Source organism: Corvus cornix, chromosome 6 (genome assembly GCF_000738735.6).
Source record: "Corvus cornix cornix isolate S_Up_H32 chromosome 6, ASM73873v5, whole genome shotgun sequence".
Taxonomy (NCBI): Eukaryota; Metazoa; Chordata; class Aves; order Passeriformes; family Corvidae; genus Corvus; species Corvus cornix.
The window spans coordinates 34638267-34660111 of NC_046336.1; the positions used below are offsets into that span (position 1 = coordinate 34638267).

The window sequence follows — 21845 nt, forward strand, 5'->3', positions numbered from 1 at the left end:
TCAAAAGTAATTATTTTTATTTCAACTCTATAAAGTATACAACAGGCACTCGGCAATTACAGCTGCAGGGGGAGTACAGAGCGAAACAAAAGCCATGGAAGTTTATGATAAAAAACCCAAAGTTCCTCAGTCAACATCCACAGAGTGCAAGCGGCCGATGGCCAGGGCGTGACCGACATCTGCCCGACAAACAAAACCTCTGCCATGGAAGGAGAGAAAATCAGAGTATAAAACACGGGGCTGGGGTAAAACCAGCGCAAATCGGGACTCGGGGGGAGAGGCAACTCCAAATGGGAATTTCCCCTTTTTCTGAGAAAGCCCTAAAAGCGCCCAAGTCTCGGTGTCAGGGTTGAGGAGCCGCGGAGCAGCTTCCAGGGCTCATCCCCGTGGATGCAGGGAACGGGGGAGGGAAAAGCACAGATCCTGTTGGGGGCTGTGTGGGACGGCACGGATGGGTGGGATCTGCAGAGCTTAGCAAAACAGGAATACCTGTCTATGGACTGCTAGGACGTCAGAGAGTAATTTGACCCGCACATCACATTTATACATTTCACAGAAATGACTCTGTATCTCATTAACAGATACACAGCTCTGGTACATTGAACAGAAATCAGAGAACGACGTCATCATTTCTGGAATTCATCGAGATCAGATAATAAAGGCTTAGAAATCGGTAGCAGAAAGAACTGTAAAACGCAGCAAGCTAAGAAAGGACGACAGTTTGAGGTGTGTTTGTCTTTGTCATGCAGCATAACACCAAATTTGTCTTTTTTTTTTTTTAATAAGATGCCATGGATTTAAGGCACTTGCAACAATGCCAGATAGCCAGTGACGTTCTAGAACTATGGGACAGATGGGTGGACAGGACAGCTGACAGAAAGTTTAATCATACTGACAAATATGACATTAATTCAAGTCTACCTCGACCTAAAAACATTACATTACAAATAAGGAAATGAAGGAATAATGCCATGGAACTGGAAAAGAACAGAAAAGTTCTGTGTGACCCACAAAATACCGACACGAAAATACCTATTTACAGAAATATCTGCTCGTGGTCCTGTTGTTGAAGAGGAGTTTGCTGTGGGCAGTGCAGCTCCAGGAGAAGCTACGACACCAATCAAAGCCCCTCTGGAAACATGGGAGCTGATTCCCCCTTCCCTAAAAACCGCCGTCGTCCCGTAGGTCAGGAAAGGAGACAAAGAAATAAGGACAGGAGGTGGAAACACGGAGGCAATCCCTTGTTGTGGATATATAGAGATATATATAAAGCAACTTAAATATATTCTTATAACTGAAGGCTTATCATATACATATGCGAAGTGTTAATGCTCAGGAGAGGCCATGGAAAGTCGAGTGAGGTGTTTGATATCAAAATAAACTCAGGTTCAGCACAGTGCACGCTGCAGGTATCAATTCCCATGCCTGGCACAAGGGAAAAAAAGGGACAGGAAAAAGAAACCCAACTCCTCAGCCCATTCTAGACCCTCCTTCCTGCCACGTTTTCGGGCTGTCCCCCAAATCCTCGTGGTGCTTTCTCCTCCTCGCCTGCCAACTGCATCTGGTGTCATCATCCTGGGACAAACTCCTACAGAAAGCTGTCCCCACGGAGTGGAAATCCAGGGGGATGTGAGGGAAGAATTTGGCTGTTAGGCCTGTTTAAGATGCCTGGTGAGTGTTTTAGCCCTCATGCTCAGCCTTGGCTCTCAGTGCTGTCCATCCCTCGGAGAAAGGTGGGAAAGCCAGCAGGTGCTGCCTTTTCCCTGTGGTTTTGAAGGCAAATGAAGTTTTAATGTTAAAGAACACCAGAAGTGACTGTGCCAGAGGTGTGGCCTCACCCTCTGGCAAACAGAGGGGATTCCAGAGCCACAGACTGGTTTCAAAGGTGTCACACAACCCAGCTCATGTTAAACAGCAGACACGGCCCATGCTGTCAAGATACCCTTTTAATTAAATCCTTCCATGAAAAACATGCAAAAGAGTTGGGATTTAGCAGCAGGGAAGGAATTTTTTACTGCTCAAACAGACCTTTTCCGTGTAATATGTGGGAAAAGCCCTTGCCAGCAAGACTTGATCTTTCCACGGTCAGCTCTTGGCAGCTGAGCTCAAACGGGGCAGCACCTGCTCACCCACAGCACGGGTTGCAATGAGAGGACCTTTAAGGTCCCTTCCAACCCAAACCATTCCATCATTCCATGATTCTGTGGTTCTTTGGGGCAAGGTCTCTCAGAGAGACCAGAAGCTGATGTTTCCAGCTGGATAATGGGATAAACCTTTAGTCCTGTGGATAGGCAACAAACAGGCGCCCAGGACAGGATCCCTCTGCTGCATCCCATAAACCAGAGGGGAGAATTCAAGCAAAGGAAAAGCAGTGGAAGTGAGGGAAAAGTAGATCCTGATAATATTGTTTTCCCCAGCTCTTTCTTCCATACACATTTGGCCATCCCTGTGTTAAGCACAGACATTTGGACCTGGCATGCTGGAGACTTCACAGGGATAATCCATTTCCCATTGAATTCCACTGACTTTCCTGTGGAGCTCCTTAGCCTGGAGAGGCATTGGGATTACTGGCGATGTTCCATCAGAGCCAGGACTTTTATTTTAATGAGATCCTTTAAACATGGAAGAGATGCAGACACGGAATCATCAGGATGGAGAACAAAGCCTCTGCTACATATTCCTGACAGGATGGATCAGGGACAAGCACTTCCCGAGTGAGGGATGGACAGAGCACCTCGAAAGGACATCACAGCTCTCACGTTTTTCCCTTTGGGCCTAAAAAGGTCAAAGGTATCCTTAATTTTATGCCTAATCAATCAGCCTGGTGGGCTGCTGTTGCTTTGTTCCAGGACTGTGATGAAAGCACTGTGAAGTGCATCAGTAGATGTGAAATGGATCAGTAGATGTGAAATGGATCAATAGATGTACAATGGATCAATAATGTGCAACGGATCAATAATGTGCAATGGATCAACGGATGCACAGTGGATCAATGGATGCACAATGGATCAATAATGTGCAATGGATCGATGGATGCACAATGGATCAATAATACGCAACGGACCGATGGATGCACAGTGCAGCAATAATGTGCAATGGATCAATGGATGCACAATGGATCACTAATATGCAATGGATCAATGGATGCACAATGGATCAATAATATGTAATGGATCAGTGGATGCACAGTGGATTCACTCCACGATCTGCTCTTCCTGTGCCGTGCTGGTGCCCAGGGAAAGGAGAAGTGGCCGCCCGCAGGCGCTGCTGGCCCGCGAGAGGAGCGGCCCCGCTGTGCGTCGGCAGCACCTGCAGCACACACCAGTGGGTGTGCTTGTGCTTGGGCAGGCTGAGCCAAACCGATTCCAACGCAAGGAGGAAAGGGAACATTCAGTCTCGTCGGGAATACTGCTCGGAAAGGAGAAGGGCACACTCCCTCTGCTGCGATGGGAGCGCTGTGCCCACGCTCCTCCTGGGCCCCGGCGCTGCCCTGCCGGGCTCGGAGGGTGGGAACAGCCCAAATCCTGCACAGGAGGAGTGCAGCACTTCATAAATTACTAGTGATCCTACGGAAAAAGCAGCTGGAATTAAGTGCCTCTTACTCTACGGATCTCTCACTCTGCTAACCAGGAGTGTGCCCGGATCTCTGAGGCGACAGAAGAGGAGTTCTGTGCCGGAGAAAGGCTCTGTGCCAGGACCAGCATGTCCACCAGGTCACGTTCCAACAGAAAACATGGAGAGCACTATTGTCACTAAGCAGGAAGTCCTAATGCCACTGGAGTTACTGGAGCAGCATCAATCAAGGCATCATGGTGACCCCGAGCACGAATCCTCCCCAATTCCGGTCTTCCCGTTCCGCTGGCAGCCACGTCCCAGGAAAAGCTGTCCTCGGCAAGGCAGAAGCAGGTAAGAGAAAGAACATTAAAAATCTATGTCCCATCCTGAGTTGTCATCAGGGGGTGGCTCGTCACTGTCCTCTGGGAAGCTGTCAAAGTTGCTTGTGTCCGTGGGAGACGCGACCTGCGGGGAGAAGAGCGACAAGAAGGGGATGTTCATCCCAGTGCTGACATTCCCTCTCCATCCCACAGCCACGGGCATCCCAGAGAATCCCCAGGCAGCCAGGGAAGTGCTGCACGCACAGCTTTTTGCTGGGGGATTTCCCTCAGCTCCCCACGTCTCCTGAATTTTCCCACCCCTTGGAACAAGGTTATCACAACAGACTGGGAAAAAGCCTCCCCAGAGCCCAGGATTTCCCATCCATGGCTCCAGGATCCTGAGCTTTAAAGGATCAGGATCCTGATCCTTCAAACGTCCTGGCAGCCTTGCTCAGCCACAGGATCCTTCCAGAGAAGCCCATCTTCCCAGGATGAAGGCCAAGCACATTTCTTTTTTTGGAAATCGTGACATTTGAAATCGACCCTGGCTACAGAATGTCTGATTTTCCTGCTTCGTGACAGTGAGGGAAACTTTCTTCCAGTGAGGATTTGATGAAGTCAATACAGTAAAAAAAATCAACAATATAAGAGGCAACCAGCAGCTCTCCATCCCAAAATAATCAGAGTCTTACAAGAAATTCAATACGTTAAGCTTTACCCAGAGCAGGAAAACACTGCAGTTTTCCGTCATTTCACCTGTGGAAGAGCCTGAGCCAGGGGCCACCTGGCAGTCATTGACTCACAGAATTCCAGCAAGGTTTGGGTTGGAAGGACATTAAAGCCCACCCAGTGCCACCCCTGCCATGGCAGGAACACCTTCCACTGTCCCAGGGTGCTCCAAGCCCCAATGTCCAGCCTGGCCTTGGACACTGCCAGGGATCCAGGGGCAGCCCCAGCTGCTCTGGGCACCCTGTGCCAGGGCCTCCCCTCCCTCACAGGAAGATTTTTTTTCCAATATCCAGCCTGGATTGATCCCAGGGATTGCCCCGACCCACCTGGCCTTGTTAACCCTCTCGAAATTCCCATTTCACGCTGGATGCTGCTGCAAGCCTTGGGAAAAGAGGGGAGCTCCAACTCCAGCTCTAAATTTAACGTTTAAATTTAATGTCTGCCCAACTTCATCAGCATTTTCCTGCTACTGAACACACACCTTGGGGGAAATCAGGATTATGGAACAGCTAGCTTGTTTTGGAAAAATAAACCCGCCCTATGGAATCTTCATTTAAAAAGCTTTAATTTCTTTCTGATTATCTGGATCCGCTGACTTTGCAGGTGCTCCTTCACCCTTTGCTTCCTCAGCTCATCTTTGGAAGAGTCCTGAGCTTTTAAGGAGAGGTAAAATCACCGGTTCCAGCTGTGGTATCAAGGCTCAGCGGTGTCCTAGCAGCAGGTTGTAAATTGGGATCTTTCCAGAAATCCCATGGAGCAAGAGCTCTTTGATTGCTTCACTGGCAAGTGCCACATAACAAATGAGAGTTAAAGAGCTGGGAAAAACCTTTTTTCTTAAAAAATAGGATCTAATCTATATGCTTGGCCCTACTGGCTCCTTCCCAGCTGACAAGGATAGGTGGATTGAAGGAAAAATGGATGTCTGCTCGCAGAGCTGTGTTTTGGGTCCCTTTTCAGAGTGGCAGTTGAGACTTTGCCAAAAAAACTTGTGGAAAATGAGCTGGAGCGGGACTGACAGCTCTGAGGTTGACAAAATCCACAGTTCATGGGTTTGGAGAGGATCTCAGGAGCAGGGCTGGAGGAGATGCTGCTCTTAAGAGCTCAGGGAAAGGATGAGCTTTGCTGAACCGGGATTAGGGCCAGCCTGGAGCTGTCCTGGAAGAGGATTCCTCAGAAGAGGGCAGGATGCTCCCATCTACTCCGGTCAGCCTTGCTATGTGGGGTAAGAGCAGTGTTGGAAATGCTCCTACTAAACTGAAAATCCACCAAAACCAGTTGGGAAAACATCCTGGAGTTCTTCAGGCTACTCGGACATCCTGCATTTCTAAAGCAGGAATTGCAGCAGGATGTGAAGGAGCAAACTTGACTTCACTGCCTGACTCGAAATGTGGTCCTGCTGATGAATTGATAGGCATTAAAAAGAGGCCAAGGCCAGGTTGGACACTGGGGCTTGGAGCAGTCTGGGATAGTGGAAGGTGTCCCTGCCCATGGAAGGTGGTGGAACTGGATGATCTTGAAGGTCCCTTCCAAGCCAAACCATCCCAGAATTGTTGATTGAGCTTAACAGACAAAAAGCCCAGCCAAACCCAGCTTTGATCTCTAAAACATTTCTGAGCTGTTTAGGGAGGTATTCGCCAAGTCCTGTTTTCTCCCACTGACTCCAGGGGCTCCTGCATCCCACAGGGTGAAAGGGGGGTGGGAAACCCTCCTGCTCTTTCCCTAAGCACTCTTTGGGATGGCGGATTCAGCCCTGGAGCTGTGCCTGCCCCTGCTGCAGGAACTGCAGGCCGGAGCAATGGGGTGCAATTAAAGCCCCATTAATGGCATTCTCCCGGTGATCCCGAGGGATTAAGCTGGAACAAGGAGGAGAGGCTGCAGGACAGAAGGGGGCGAGGTAATTTCTGTCAGTTAATCCTGTTTGGTTTCCCTTTGCAGCCGGGCTTTGAGGGCAGAGAGCTCACAAAGACATCAAAGGAAGGGCTTTGCTCCAAAGGAAAATGAGCGGAGCTGTCCCTCCGCGCCCGCTCCCGGTTAAACATCAACAGCGCTTTTCATGTAGGACATGGATGCGGGGAAAGGGGCACAGGCACAAAAGACAGCACAGAAGGGAAGGGTAACGTGAATTAAAAGGGAGATGGCATCCAAATCCCACTTGCCTTTCCAAGGAAATGAGAATAAAGGAGAAGGGAAGAGGATGCAGCAGAGAGAAGGGGTGGAAGGGGCAGCTCTGCACTGAGATGGGAAAAGGAGATGCAGAAACAAGCAGAGCAGGTGAGAGAGAGGAAAATGTGTTGGAATGAGTGATCCTGCCTCTATCTCCTGCTGCAAAGGGGATTTCTCCACGGCTGTGCCCTCCCCAAAGTGCCTTCCAAGCTCAGCTGGGAATGGGCCTGAAGTGCCTTCTTCAAGCATCTCCAGAAGAAACAAAGCACATTATTCCCTTCACCCCATGCACCACTGCCCAAAGCTCAAGGCATCCCCGAGGAACTGGCCAGAGAGGAGGAAACAACAATAGGAAAACTTACACTTGGGATTATGGGAGGTGTCAGTGTCCCTTTCCGTAACCCTTCCCAGTTAAAGCCTTCAAACCATCTGAAGGGAGGGAAGAATCCGAAGTTAGACAGGTGTAGCACAAAAAGAAAAGAAAATGGCTTAAACAACAGGCTTCATCTCCCACAGACCTTGCCTAAAAATCCCTTTGGAATTTTTCCTGTCATCTTTTTTTTTGGGACGAGGGAGGAAGAGTGTGCAGCAACCCAGTGGTGATGCCACACAAGTGGAAATGGCCAACACTCAGATGGGAACCATTCCTTGCTGCAGGTTCCCTGGAAGCTGCTCCTTCCCTTCCAAAGGGTGGATCCCTCCCACAGGAAACCCAAAATGCCCTTTTTCCTATGGAATTTGGTTCGTTCCCCACTTCATGCTCATGGATGTCCCATTTGTGGTTTTCCTCAGGTTTGCCCAAGGTGGGTGGACGAGCCCTGAGCCTCCCCCCAAAAGTATCCATCCAATCCATTCCTGCTTGCTGTGGGGATGGAAGAAGAGAAAATCCAGCATGGATGGATAAGATAAATTGTTCCTGGAATGGGTCTCTCACCTGTTCTTATCCCAAAAAACTCCTAAGACATCATTTAAGGCCTCCCATGGGAACAAAAGGGAGGATGAATTTACATTATGGACAGAAAGGAGATTTTAGGAGAAAATCGAGGTGTTTGAAATGCCCCTTTCTGGGGGTTGGAGCTGCTGGCTGCTGCAGGAGACACTTACTTGTGCTTTTGGATATCTTTCACTCCATTTTTCAAGTTCCCTAATCTTTCTGATGGATTGTCCCTGTAAAAGGAATAACAAATCCTAAATCCCTCTGACCAGCCCATTTCTTTGCAGACAACACCAAGGCTTTTTTGGTTTTTTTCTTTCATCCACTTACCTGCATAGTTTTTTAATTAAATTAGCAGCATTTTTGGCAATCTTCTTTGGAAATTCGATCATGTCTATCCCCCTTAATATGATGTTATAGGTCTTCATGGGGTCTGGGCCAGAGAAAGGGGGACTTCAGAAGGCACAGGGAAGGAAAAAAAGATTAAAAACTCATCTTTAATCAAAATCTGTCTTAAAAAACAGCACTGAAGTCTGATAGAATAAATCCAGATGAGCAAAGGTAGATGTCAACCAGGAATGCTTTGCTTCCCACAATCCTAACCGTTTGTCAAGGAGCTCTGGAATTCAGGGATGTTGGCCTCAGGGAAGCACCAAGAAGAAGTTTTCCATGCTAAATCTCTTCTTCCCATGGCAGCCACATCCCAAGAGCCCGAGGCAGGAGGCTCTGAGCAGCAGTCCCTGGCTTATCTCTGTGTGATGGCACCTGATTCCAGGGGGATGCATTGGCTTTCCATGGATGGGGGGGGTTGTGTCCAGCCCCGAAGGATGGGCAGCTGGAGGAGGGGGATCCTTCCCCAGCTCCTGGGGGTGAGCTATGGGGGATGAGGTGAGGAAGCTCCAGGAAGCCACCACTGCCAAGAGCAGCAGTGATATCCCAAATTAAATACGGGAAGGGATGGATGGAGCCGAATCCACCTCCTCCTTTCCAGCAGTGGGGAACCTCCCCAGCTGAGTCCCTTTTCCCATCATCTCCAGACCATTCAGGGCCAAACCCTTCCCTTTTTCCCATCCTTTCTGGACCATTCAGGGCCAAACCCTTCCTTTTTCCCATCCTTTCTGGACCATTCAGGGCCAAACCCTTCCCTTTTCCCATCATTTCCACACCATTCAGGGCCAAACCCTTCCCCTTTTCCCATCATTTCCACACCATTCAGGGCCAAACCCTTCCCTTTTCCCATCATTTCCACACCATTCAGGGCCAAACCCTTCCCTTTTCCCATCATTTCCACACCATTCAGGGCCAAACCCTTCCCCTTTTCCCATCATCTCCAGACCATTCAGGGCCAAACCCTTCCCCTTTTCCCATCATCTCCAGACCATTCAGGGCCAAACCCTTCCCCTTTTCCCATCATCTCCACACCATTCAGGGCCAAACCCTTCCCTTTTCCCATCATCTCCACACCATTCAGGGCCAAACCCTTCCCCTTTTCCCATCATCTCCAGACCATTCAGGGCCAAACCCTTCCCTTTTCCCATCATTTCCAGCCCATTCAGGGCCAAAAAGAGATGATTTGAGTGGAAAAGGCACCGTGGCATTCCCTGGCCCAGCCCTGGCCCTGGCCTGGCCTGATCGAGGTGACAAGGGCAGAAAGGTTGGGATGAGTTTCGATGGCCATACCTGCCAGTCAGGAGCTCGTACATCAGGATTCCCAGGGACCAGTAGTCTGCCGAAATGTCGTGACCTTTGTTCAGGATGATCTCGGGGGCGACGTACTCCGGGGTGCCACAGAAAGTCCATGTTTTCTTTCCAAATCCTATTTTCTTTGCAAAGCCAAAATCGACCTGGGGGAAAGGGCAGGGGAGCGTCAGGGCAGGGCATCAGAGGGAATGTCAGCCCTGGGCTCTGCTTCTCTTGAAGTGAAGCAAGGCAGAAAGGAGGATTCCTCATGGGAATTTTCTCCTAATTAAGCACCGAGGGTCGTTCCAGGACCAGGGAACTACAGTGACCTTTTTGCTGATTTATCCTCCGGAATATTCCCATGAGGGAGGCAAACACCAGCACCGAGGGTTTCTTGGGGGCTGGAACTTTCTATCACTCACAGCACAGGTTGATTCATTTTGCTTTTTTTCTTTTAAATTTAATTTAACTCGGGCAAGGATTGGTTTTAAGCTGGGAGAGCTCTGGACAGGTAAGCTGGGACAGGTGAGTTGGCACTTGTCCTGCACAGTGGGACCTTCTAAATGTCACAGAATTCCAGCTGCAAGGGTTGCAAGGGACCTCAAAGCCCATCCAGTGCCACCCCTGCCATGGGCAGGGACACCTTCCACTGTCCCAGGCTGCTCCCAGCCCCAATGTCCAGCCTGGCCTTGGACACTGCCAGGGATCCAGGGGCAGCCCCAGCTGCTCTGGGCACCCTGTGCCAGGGCCTGCCCACCCTCCCAGGGAACAATTCCTTCCCATCCTCTGATGGGAATGATGACCTTGCTATCTTCTACCACCCTCCACCTCACAGGAGCCCAGCGCTGGGAAATGCTGCAGAGGCCAAACCCCGATGTCACTCAGAAGGTGACACATGGCAGCTGCCACCAGGCCGTGATGGTGGCTGAGTCACTGTCCCCAGCTGCTCCTGCCCCAAAGAGCCCCCAAAGCCAGAAACAGAGCCCTTGGCCCCCCATGACTCCCAGGGGGCATCAGCCCCTCCTGGGCCAGCTCCGTTTAGGGGTCCTGTCCTTCACTGGTGGCTTCCCAAGGGCCCACATCCTGCAGCACCTCCCACCAAGGGGACTCCTCTCCTCTCCTCTCCTCTCCTCTCCTCTCCTCTCCTCTCCTCTCCTCTCCTCTCCCTCCTCTCTCTCCTCTCTCTCCTCTCCTCTCCCCCCTCTCCTCTCTCCCTCTCCTCTCCTCTCCTCTTCCTCCTCCTCCTCTCCTCTCCCTCCTCTCCCTCTCCTCTCCTCTCCTCTCCTCCTCTCTCTCCCTCCTCTCCTCTCCTCTCCTCTCTCCTCTCCTCTCTCCTCTCCTCTCTCTCCTCTCCCTCTCCCTCTCCCCTCCTCTCCCTCTCCTCTCCTCTCCTCTCCTCTCCTCTCTTCCTCTCCTCTCCTCTCCTCTCCTCTCCTCTCCTCTCCTCTCCTCTCCTCCCTCTCCTCTTCCTCTCCTCTCCTCTCCTCTCCTCTCCTCTCCTCCTCTCCTCTCCTCTCCTCTCTCTCCTCTCCTCTCCTCTCTCTCCTCTCCTCTCCTCTCCTCTCCTCTCCTCTCCTCTCCTCTCCTCTCCTCTCCTCTCTCCTCTCCTCTCCTCTCCTCTCCTCTCCTCTCCTCTCCTCTCCTCTCCTCTCCTCTCCTCTCCTCTCCTCTCCTCTCCTCTCCCTCTCCTCTCCTCTCCTCTCCTCTCCTCTCCTCTCCTCTCCTCTCCTCTCCTCTCCTCTCCTCTCCTCTCCTCTCCTCTCCTCCTCCTCTCCTCTCCTCTCCTCTCCTCTCCTCTCCTCTCCTCTCCTCTCCTCTCCTCTCCCTCTCCTCTCCTCTCCTCTCCTCTCCTCTCCTCTCCTCTCCTCTCCTCTCCTCTCCTCTCCTCTCCTCTCCTCTCCTCTCCTCTCCTCTCCTCTCCTCTCCTCTCCTCTCCTCTCCTCTCCTCTCCTCTCCTCTCTCCTCTCCTCTCCTCTCCTCTCCTCTCCTCTCCTCTCCTCTCCTCTCCTCTCCTCTCCTCTCCTCTCCTCTCCTCTCCTCTCCTCTCCCTCTCCTCTCCTCTCCTCTCCTCTCCTCTCCTCTCCTCTCCTCTCCTCTCCTCTCCTCTCCTCTCCTCTCCTCTCCTCTCCTCTCCCTCCAACAAGCAGGGCACCTCTACCCTCAGTTCTGAGGCAAACAGGTCTTTTTTGCCCAAGACAGCTGGGTGGCTTTCTCCCAATGCTCTTTTCTCAGCATTCCAGGAGCACAGATCTGAATCCTGAGGCAGAACCAGCATTTCTCAGCTCAGCCATACCCTGAGCCCTGCTGGAAGCCAGGAAAACATCCCGGTGGTGATGACAACGCCTGGCCCTGATCTCCTCTCAGCACCCCCCGATTGGGGGGCTTTGCTCCTGACCCTCTCTGGCCAAACCTGTGTGGGATTTGGGGGGGATTTTTTTGGCACTCACCAGCTTGGCATAACCTCGGTGATCCAGAATGAGGTTCTCTGGCTTGAGGTCCCGATAAATGATCCCTTTGGAATGCAAGTAGGCAAAGGCTTCCACCACGCACGCCGTGTAAAACCTGGTCGTGGAATCCTCAAACGAACCCCTGTGGAAAGGAGGGAGGGAAAAGGGGGATAAAGCCATTGGATGAATCCCTGGGAAGTGGTTTCCTTCCCCACAGAATTCATTCTGCTGTTAAAACTCTTAGCACTGCAGTAAAATCACTGGAAAGTTCCTGTTGCTAAACTCACCTTTATGTCTCTATCTAATTAAATTCCCATTTTGGAAGCAGCCTCTTTGCCTCCAATACCTGAAACTATTTTTAGGTTTATTCTAGAATTTAGAAATAAAACCCTGAAATCCTTGTCTTGTAAGCAAAAAGTGTTTTTTCCTAATCCCAGCTTTGGTTTTTGAGTGTTAAAACTCCTTTGAGGTGTGGAGATAGGTTCTGTATTGATGCTCCTAACTGAGACAAAAGGCAGGAAAATCATAGCTGCTGGGACTTGAAGCATTAATTCAAACTCCAAACTGCACCTCTGGATCCTTGTTTCAACAGTTTTCCAAGGAAAACCACATCCCCCCACCTGCTGGGAGCCGGCTGGGATCAGGAGGGTGTCTAAGCTAGGTGGCAGCAGAACCTCAGTTTAAATCCCAGAGAATTAAAGATGGAATTCTCAAGCTCTGACAAAAGATCAGGGAAAATCCCACCCAGCACCTGCTAACTTTGCTCCAGTTCCCGTTTTGGTGAGAAAAAGGCTGCTGGGAACAGGAAGAACTGGAGGAAAATTTGTTCTGGGGAATGAAAAGACAATTTAATCTTGGCTTTCTGATCAACCTTTCCAAATGTAATGGAATTCTGGGCCAGTGATGAGGCTATTCCAGAGTTTCAATTCCCTGCTCCATGGGCACATCCCACGGGCACCCAAACACTCCAAGGCCAACCCTCCCAAGGCAGGGTTTGGGGCATTATATGCTTTCCTAGCTGTTTTTTTTCCATGTCACTGCTGCACCCTGATGGAACAGTGCTCCTGGCAGGGTGTGGATTTTGATTCCCACTTGGATCAGCAGCCTTGGTGTAACATGGGACATCTGGGCCGACACACAGCTCTTGATTTGCTCCTCCTCATTGCTCTCAGTCCTGGCTGGGCCATGAATCTCGGGAAATATTGATGGATATTATTTCTCAGTGTCCCTGCAGCAGAGCTGGAAGTTGCTGTTCACACAGAGGGAGCAAACACAGGGATGGGAAAAGCTCTGTGATGGGAAATTGTGATTTAAAAACTGTGACATCAAAAGGACCTGCAGCTCCTGGAGCAAATCCAGAGGAGGTCACGGAGCTGCTCCCAGGGCTGGAGCAGCTCTGGAGCCAGGCTGGGAGGGCTGGGGGTGCTCCCCTGGAGAAAAGAAGGCTCCAGGGAGAGCTCAGAGCCCCTTGCAGGGCCTAAAGGGGCTCCAGGAGAGCTGGAGAGGGACTGGGGACAAGGGCTGGAGGGCCAGGACCCAGGGAATGGCTTCCCAGTGCCAGAGGGCAGGGCTGGATGGGATCTTGGGAAGGAATTGTTCCCTGGGAGGGTGGGCAGGCCCTGGCACAGGGTGCCCAGAGCAGCTGGGGCTGCCCCTGGATCCCTGGCAGTGCCCAAGGCCAGGCTGGACACTGGGGCTGGGAGCAGCCTGGGACAGCGGAAGGTGTCCCTGCCCATGGCAGGGGGGGATGGGATGGGATGGGCTTTGAGGCCCTTTCCAACTCTTCCAAGGGGAATTCTGTGACATTTAGAAGGTCCCACTGTGCAGGACAAGTGCCAGCTCACCTGTCCCTGAGAATTGTCCAGAGCTCTCCCCCCAGGCAGGCCTCCATCAGCATGTACAGGTACTTGCTGTCCTTGAACGTCCTGTAGAGCCTGGCGTGGCAACCAGAAAATCAGGAATAAATCCGTTATCCAAGCACTGAACTTGCTGGTCCAACAGAGTTTAAAGGGCTCACTTTAAAGAGCTGAAATGTTCTTCCTCTTCCTCCCAAGAAGGAATGGGGAGGAAAAACTGCCCCAAGGATGGGCCAGGCTTTGTGACCCATCCACAGTTCTGAACTGTGCTCCAAAATCCATGCTCTGTGTTCAGCAGGATTTTCTAATGATATTCCATTAATCAGAGTGATACATGTGTTTAATAATGTGAAATAAATATGGGGAAAAAGCCCAGAGAATTCTTTCTTTCTACTTAATTTTAACCTTCAGCTGCTTTGGTATTTCCCATTCCATGTACGACTTTATCCAGCCAGGCTTCCAGCAGGGTGTGCATACTGGGAAGGTTCCTTTGCAGCTGTTTGGATATCAATTTTAATCACTGGATATCAATTTTTATGATTGCTTATATAAAATTAATTTTATTATTGCTTCTATTAAATTTTATAATTGTTGATGAATTTTAATAATATCTGCAGGAGAAGGGAATGCTGAGGGTGACTCCTGGTGCAATTCCTGCATTCCTGGCAGTTCGCAGGAGTTACAAACTCGGGAAGTAAAAATTCTAGGAGTTCAAAATTCAAGAGCTGCTGCCACACGATGGAAATGAAACCAGGTGGGTTTGCAGATTCCAGCTCTTCCCTGCTAATCCCAGTTATTATTTTGATGGAGCTGTGTGATAGATTAGGGGGAAAACACTGCAGGATTTGGTTCCGTTGGAAGACAACTATTTACATTTATATTTATATTTATATTTATATTATATTTACCTTTATTTTACATTTACATTTATATTTACAGTTCATTTACATTATTATATTTATATTTATATTTATTTTTATTTTTATTTATAATTATATTTACCTTTATTTTACATTTAATCTATATTTATATTTATATTTACATTTATATTTATATCTATATTATATTTATATTTATTTTCTATTTACATTTATTTTCTATTTATATTTAGATTTATTGTATATTTATATTATATTTACCTTTATTTTATATTTACATTTATATGTACAGTTAATTTACATTTATTATTATATTTATATTTATATTTACATTTAATTTATCTTAATATTTATCTCTAATATATACATATTTTTTTATTTATTTTATATTTACACTTACATTTATATTTATATTTACATTTATTTTATATTTATAATTATATTTACCTTTAATTTATATTTATATTTATATTTATATTTATATTTATATTTATATTTACATTTACATTTACATTTATATTTATATTTATACTTAACCAATGGTCAGTTATAACTGACCATTAAATAATGCTGAAATTCACGGGTTTAACAAAAATGCCCCCACTTCTTTCTTGTCACTTGGACAAAATCTCATTTATCTTAATAAATTTCAGCTCCATTGAGGTTTACAGAAAACTTCAAGAATCCAAAATGTCATTTCTCTTTTTAAATTCCTCAGTAATTGAAATGCTACTGAAATATTTGCCCTAATTAAGGCAGCCCTGCTGAAAATTTTATGGGAGTTAAATCTGGCCTAAAATGTGCAGATTACAAAAAAAAAATAAATATTACTTATCAGCCGTGGTGGAAGGATAAAGCTTAGACACACGAAAGGGCATTAGTTCAGTCTTAGTTTAAATGCCACGACTCCTGAATAACTCCTTTATTTATTTCCTTATTCCTGGCGATATTTGCAGCTGTTTGGCCCCGATCCAACCCAGAGCATTTTGTTCTGTTTGAGTTTTGGGTTATCCCAAAGCCGGTTTCATTCAGTGCCCCCTTGGCCTCTCCTGCTCCTTTGGCCTGGTTGGATTCATTTTCATAACCAAACCCAACTATTCTTCACTGACTTTTTAACCAACACAATGAAATAAGAAAAACAACCGAGTTCTTCGGGAATTTTGTCTCTTCCGTTCTGATATTCCAGAGGTTGTGTCCTTGCTCCAAGATTATTCTAACGCCCCCCCCTCTTTTATCCGTCAGCTCAAAACTGAATTAATAACTGAAATATTCAAATTTCTGCCCATTGCACCGAGAAAAAAGTGATTCCAGCTGGTTCAAGAAAGGGAATAAACAGGTTGGGATCATTTTAGGATAGAAAGAAGGAATTTTAGGAAGCAGATACTGAGTTGGATCAATCAAATATTTTCTAGCAATACCAAAAGGCTGGACTTTGTGACTTGGAAAGTCCCTTCCCAGAGCAGGGTTTCCATGGGGTATTAAATATAACTCAGGGATGGCTGTGACCCTAAAAGGTGGGAATTACTGCAGGATATGGAAGGAGAAGACCTCCAGCTACCACATCCTTGTTCTGCTTCCCCGCCGAAGGATGAAAAGCAGGAATGAAGCAGGATTTCACTTATCAGCCTTGAGCATCAGTGGCTCCGTGAAGAAATGTTTGGAGGCTCAGGTTTTATTTGGAGTGGGCATTTCTGGGAATGGTGGCTTGGCTGGCCCTGCACTTCCCCTCTCATCCCAAAACAGCTCAGCCATCCAAAAATCCAGAGGGCTGGAATAGCCCACAGGGAATGTTTGGCTCCGTCCTGGGTAACAAGGAATGTTTATGGATCCAGCAGCACATCCTGAAGGGAATGGCAGCCGGGCAGGGTCGGGCTCCAGCTGTCACCCATGAATCAGAGGAGAAGCCATGGGCTCCAGGGGAATCCCAGGGATCAAGAAAGGAAACACCCCCTGAGTGCCCCGGCCTGGCCACACGCTTCCCTCGGGATTCATCCCAGGGGTTTGGTTTCAGCCCGGGTTTGTTTGTGTCTCCTGAGCAATTTCTGGGAGTGGGGCTCATCTCCTATGGCAAAAAAAGTTTTCCAGGCATCTGTGAGGGTGGGATGAGGCAGCTTTGGCTTGGATGCCCTTCCCAGAGATCCTCAGCACCCACTGCTCCATCCTGAGCTGCAGCATCCTCTGTCCTCACAGCCCCTGAAAAGCCAGGGAATGTTGTTATTAGGGTGGAAACAACCAAAACTGCCTGGCACTCCCTTATATTCCCTGGAGATGTGTTAGGTTTGGGGCAGGGAGGTGGTTTTAGTGTGTTTGCCTGTGAGGAGTCCAGGGATGCTGAACTGGATTTGTCAAATATTCCCTAAAGAGAAATGCTGGACACAGCTGCTCTTCTTACAGCACTGTGTGATTTCCAAGGATGAAGCTCTGCCTTCCAGCTTCCTGTAGTGGGAAGGAAAACTCAGAAACTGGGAAGGGAAAGGAAGATTAACCTTGAGCAGGGGCAAAGTCAAGCCATGGTAAATATATACCTATTTCCATATATATGTATAAATTCTTGATGGTGACTCCAGTGCCTAAAGGGGCTCCAGGAAAGCCGGAGAGGAACTTGGGACAAGGCATGGAGGGACAGGACACAGGGAATGGCTTCCCAGTGCCAGAGGGCAGGGCTGGATGGGATATTGGGAAGGAATTGTTCCCTGGGAGGGTGGGCAGGGGCTGGCACAGGGTGCCCAGAGCAGCTGGGGCTGCCCCTGGATCCCTGGCAGTGCCCAAGGCCAGGCTGGACACTGGGGCTTGGAGCAGCCTGGGACAGTGGAAGGTGTCCCTGCCCATGGCAGGGGTGGCACTGGATGGGCTTTGAGGTCCTTCCAACCCAAACCATGCTGTGATTCCACATGGAGCATCTGGCAGCACCAGTGAGCTCTGCCCAGCACGTCCCTCCTGCTCCACATTCCCTTCTTGCAGGAGTGGAGCTGAAGGCTTTTCCGTGCTGGCTGGCTGATCCCTGTGTGGATGCCTGGAATGCTGAGGGCTCAGGGCCCAGGGCAGGGGGCAGTACCTGACGATGAAGTCGGAGTGGGCGCTCTGCATGATCTGCTTCTCGGAGCGGATGTGCTCCTGCTGCCGCGTGTCCACGATGTGCCGCTTCTTCAGGATCTTCATGGCGAACGTCTTGGCCTCCTCGCTCTTCAGCTGCACCTGGGCACGGCACCACAGGCCGGGGTTATCCACAGGGCATGGCCCCCTAGACAGCCCAGCTGGAATGCCAACTCCCTGCTGGGAATCCCACCTCCCTGAGATCCCACCTCCCTGAGATCCCACCTCCCTGAGATCCCACCTTCCTCCCTGCAATCCCACCTCCCTGAGATCCCACCTCCCTGAGATCCCACCTCCCTGAGATCCCACCTTCCTCCCTGCAATCCCACCTCCCTGCCTGCAGTCCCACCTCCCTGAGATCCCACCTTCCTCCCTGCAATTCCACCTCCCTCCCTTCCAGGAATTCCTCCCACCTCTCCACTCACGATCCGGCTTTTTAACTACATGGCTTACTGCTAAAAAAGCCAATTCTAAACACCACAATTTTTAGGGAAAAGTCAGCTGTGGGTGTGGCTCTCAGCTCAGGAGATGTTGCTCCTTGACATCCAGCTTCCACAACCCCATTTCCTCCAGCTCACCCCAGCTGGCTCTGGCTGGGAATGGCAGCAGCACTGCCTGCTCACGGCTTTGCTTTTCACCTTAAGCCTCTGCCCCCTATTTTTACCCTGGTGCCCTGAGCTGAGGCTGACAGGAGTTGTTTGCTTGCTCTAGGGGTAACCCTGGCAACTTCTGAACCCTGAGCCACCCCGAGGGACAGGTCCCTGTCCCAAAGCCAGCTTGGAAGGCAGCTAAGCCACCCTTCCCATCCTGGCCAGCCCTCTCAAAGGAACCCCGGTGCTGACCTCCCAGGCTTCCAACTCTGCTGAATTCCCCCGGCAGCTGCTCCCAACAATATTGCACTGAGGTGCTTTCCCTCCTTTAGAGCACGAGGTGCCATCTGGCAACTTCTGTTTTGGTGTCCTTGTAGGAATTTGGCTCCTGCCAGCAGGGAAGCAGCTTGGCTGTCACTGACCCCATCAGAAACTCTTTAGGGTTGGGAAGCAACATTCAGCAGTCAGGCTTTATTGAATGCAAGATCTGCTTTTGTATTGTTTTGGTGCCAGGAATGTGGGTTTGTGTGAGCCGTGGCACCTTGGTAGGACCATGGAATGTGCTGAGTTGGAAGAGCCCCACCAGGATGAGCCAGGCCAGCTCCTGGCCCTGCACAGACACCTCAGTAATCCCACCATGTTCCCGAGAGTGTCATCCAAACTTTGCCCCGGGGCTTTTCCCAGGCCACACCCCATGACCTCGAACAGTTTCTTGTCCACCTGCTTTGTTCTGTCGTGGTTCTGGGGTCAGGGGACACCAAGAGGGATGAGATCCTCAGGAGGGATGGGATCCCCAGGGGTCAGGGAACACCAGGAGAGATGGGATCCCCAGGAGGGATAGGACCAGGGGTCAAGGAACACTAGGAGGAATGGGATCCTCAGGAGGGATGGGATCCCCAGGGGTCAGGGAACACCAGGAGGGATGGGATCCCCAGCATCCCCAGAAATCAATCTGGGAGCCTCAAGTCCACAAGGACACCCAGACCTAAAGCAAATCAATCCCAAAAGTCTGGTCCTCAGCTGGCAAAGAGGTTTCCAACACCACCACCACAATGATTTACAGTCGAACAAATGAGAGGCCGCCCATCTGTGGCCAAACTCTTTCAATATCTGTAACATAGATATCAGTCAGATTTGGGGCTTCTTATTCCCCACAGCCCCGAGCATTTCCAAGCCCACATAAAACTTTGGTGTTTCCAAAGCTCCAGTCCTGATTTGCACACTGAGATTCACCCTCCTCATTATTATCTTTGCTGGAAGTCTGTGTTTGCCATTTTATTTTTGGACAAATGCACCCAAACAATCCCCGGAAAGTAAAGCAGAATGTTTTTCCCTATCCACGCTGCCCCATTATTTCTTATCCTGGTTTGACCACAGCTCAGAGCACAAGGAAATCCTGCATTTTTGGCCACCTAAATGTGATAAAAAGCACTTTTGGGTTGGGGTTAGGGCTTGGTTTCTTTCATTTTGAAGGTCTCATTTTCAATAAATGGCTTCGGTTTAACTGTTTGCATGAAATTTTGGATATTATCCCATCTGAATCAAGCCAGGGGAGCAGGGAGGTGTCACGCAGAGAGCTGACGAAAATCACGGTGAAATCTGGGCTGAGCAGAATTTACCAAAACTTGAAAAAAAAAAATAATTAAAATTTGGTAGGACTAAGCATAAACCCATGGAGAACTTATCCCTCTTCCTTTTGGTGGGAATCCAGATTTCTTGGCTTCCCACTGGACCTGTCCATGTGGTGATGGACAAGCACCAGCAGCTGCCCCCTGAATTACTTCACACCAAAGCCTTTGGAAATCCCCATCAGATTTTCCAGATCTGGTCTCTTTCAGCCTGGATTTTTTTAATGTAAGCATGTCCACACAAAAAATAATGCAGGAAGCAGCTCCAAGCAGCAAAATTGATCATTTCTTGGTTGATTTGGGCATCAAACAATAATAAAAAAAAATCAATATTTTAAAAATATTTATTTCTATTTATTTATTTCTATTTAGTTTTAATATTTAATTAATATTTAGCACTCTAAATTCACTTGAGATTCCGATTTTCTTCATGTTAATCTGTACCAGGCATGGGTGTGAAAATAAACCCACCAACCTGGTGGAGACTCAGGAGAATAAATCCCAATATTGCAGAACAAAGGGTCCAAGAATAAATCCCAGCTTGTCCCCTGATTTAATACCACAGGTTTTGACCACCTCATTTGACCACCTGATTTTTGTATCTCTCACGAAAAAGGCTATTTAAAAAAAAATTTTATTCCTCTTTTTGTCAGGGATGGAGAGCCTGGGGAAGTCACCTACTTTCCTACACTTCCAAATAAGTCGAGGGAAGGAAATTTCCAAGAGGAAGTAGAAGGCAGGGGCTTCATTTGGTGGTTGAGGATGTTCTCACTGCTGCGAATATTAACTCTAGATCAATCAGGCAGCCGCAATCAGCTCAGGCAAGGCTTGCACTGGAGAATTTAGATCTGTTTTCCACTCCCAGTGCTTCAGAAGGCAGAGGATTTGTTGGAATTTGAAACCACAGAGGGAATAATTTGCATTAAAAGAGCTGATGCACCAGAGCTGCCCAGGTACAGAATCCAAGGGGTAATTTTTGGATCACCTGGAAAATGAGCCCTGGAGGCTCTTCCTCCTTTTCCAGCCTGCCTGAGTCCTCTCCTTGCTCTGGTTTCTGCCAAATGAGGTGACTTTGAGGACTGTTTTTATGGGGATTCCAGGTCATTTCAATTATTCCTACAAACATTATTTTTACGTCTTAAACTTACATTCATTAATACAAAGCCACCCCCATGTCCAATCCCAATCTCATTCCAAGAGTTGAAAAAAAATGGTAGGAGTCATCTGGATTTTTAAATTTAAAAGACACCCAACAGGATTAATCCTTAGAAGATGAGAAAGGGCTGCTAAGGACACCCTGTCCTTCAATCCTGGAGGGAAAACCAGCCCAGGGAGCCACAGGGACTTTGGGTTTGGGCTCAGAAGGTGGAAGAAAAATGGAATAATAAATGGTTTTATTTTGCCTAAAGCTATAAAATGGATCCAAAAGATATGTTGCATATATATGTGCACAGCTAATATAAATATGGAATATATACACATATAGATCCAGTGGGAGGGCGTGGAATGGGATGGGCTTTAAGGTCCCTTCCAACCCAAACCAGTCTGGAATTCTATAGACAAAGAAAGGCAGGGGAAAAGGAGAGATCCAACCTCTCTGGGTTTTCCATGTCCTTGTTTTGTAGGATCACAGCTGGCTCGTCCTGTTGGAAGCACTCCAAAATCCTTCCTTTGCTCCATGTTTTTAAACTCCTGCAATTTCCAGGACACACAGAACGCTCCAGGCCTGATTTCTGTCTGGGTTTTAAGCTATACAGAAATAAATACGGTTTTACACCTTGGTGCTTTTTCAAGCTGGCTGGGAAAATGGGGATGGATGAGACAAAATACAGAGCTCAATGGAAAAAAGGGAAAAAAGGGAAAAAAGAGCTGTGTGTTTCTTATCCTTCCTCCTTCCCTGCCTGTATTCCTGTAAATCAGCCCTCTGTGTGTTATACACATTCTGCAACTCCAGCAATTCCCGTGCTGATCC

General features: G+C 48.7%; 1 protein-coding gene across 3 annotated transcripts in view; it reads right to left on the reverse strand.

Moving 5' to 3' along the window:
- PRKG1 (protein kinase cGMP-dependent 1) overlaps positions 1-21845 on the reverse strand; it is a 371601-nt gene continuing 349756 nt past the window's right edge. For all 3 annotated transcript variants that reach the window (XM_039553813.1, XM_039553812.1, XM_039553814.1), the window contains exons 11-18: positions 17618-17757; positions 13673-13762; positions 11829-11970; positions 9382-9545; positions 8032-8154; positions 7872-7934; positions 7130-7196; positions 1-4020 (exon numbers count right to left, since the gene is read on the reverse strand). In XM_039553813.1, coding sequence (XP_039409747.1) covers positions 3922-4020; positions 7130-7196; positions 7872-7934; positions 8032-8154; positions 9382-9545; positions 11829-11970; positions 13673-13762; positions 17618-17757 — 888 coding nt within the window. In that variant the 3' untranslated portion in view covers positions 1-3921. The remainder of the gene's footprint in view (positions 4021-7129; positions 7197-7871; positions 7935-8031; positions 8155-9381; positions 9546-11828; positions 11971-13672; positions 13763-17617; positions 17758-21845) is intronic.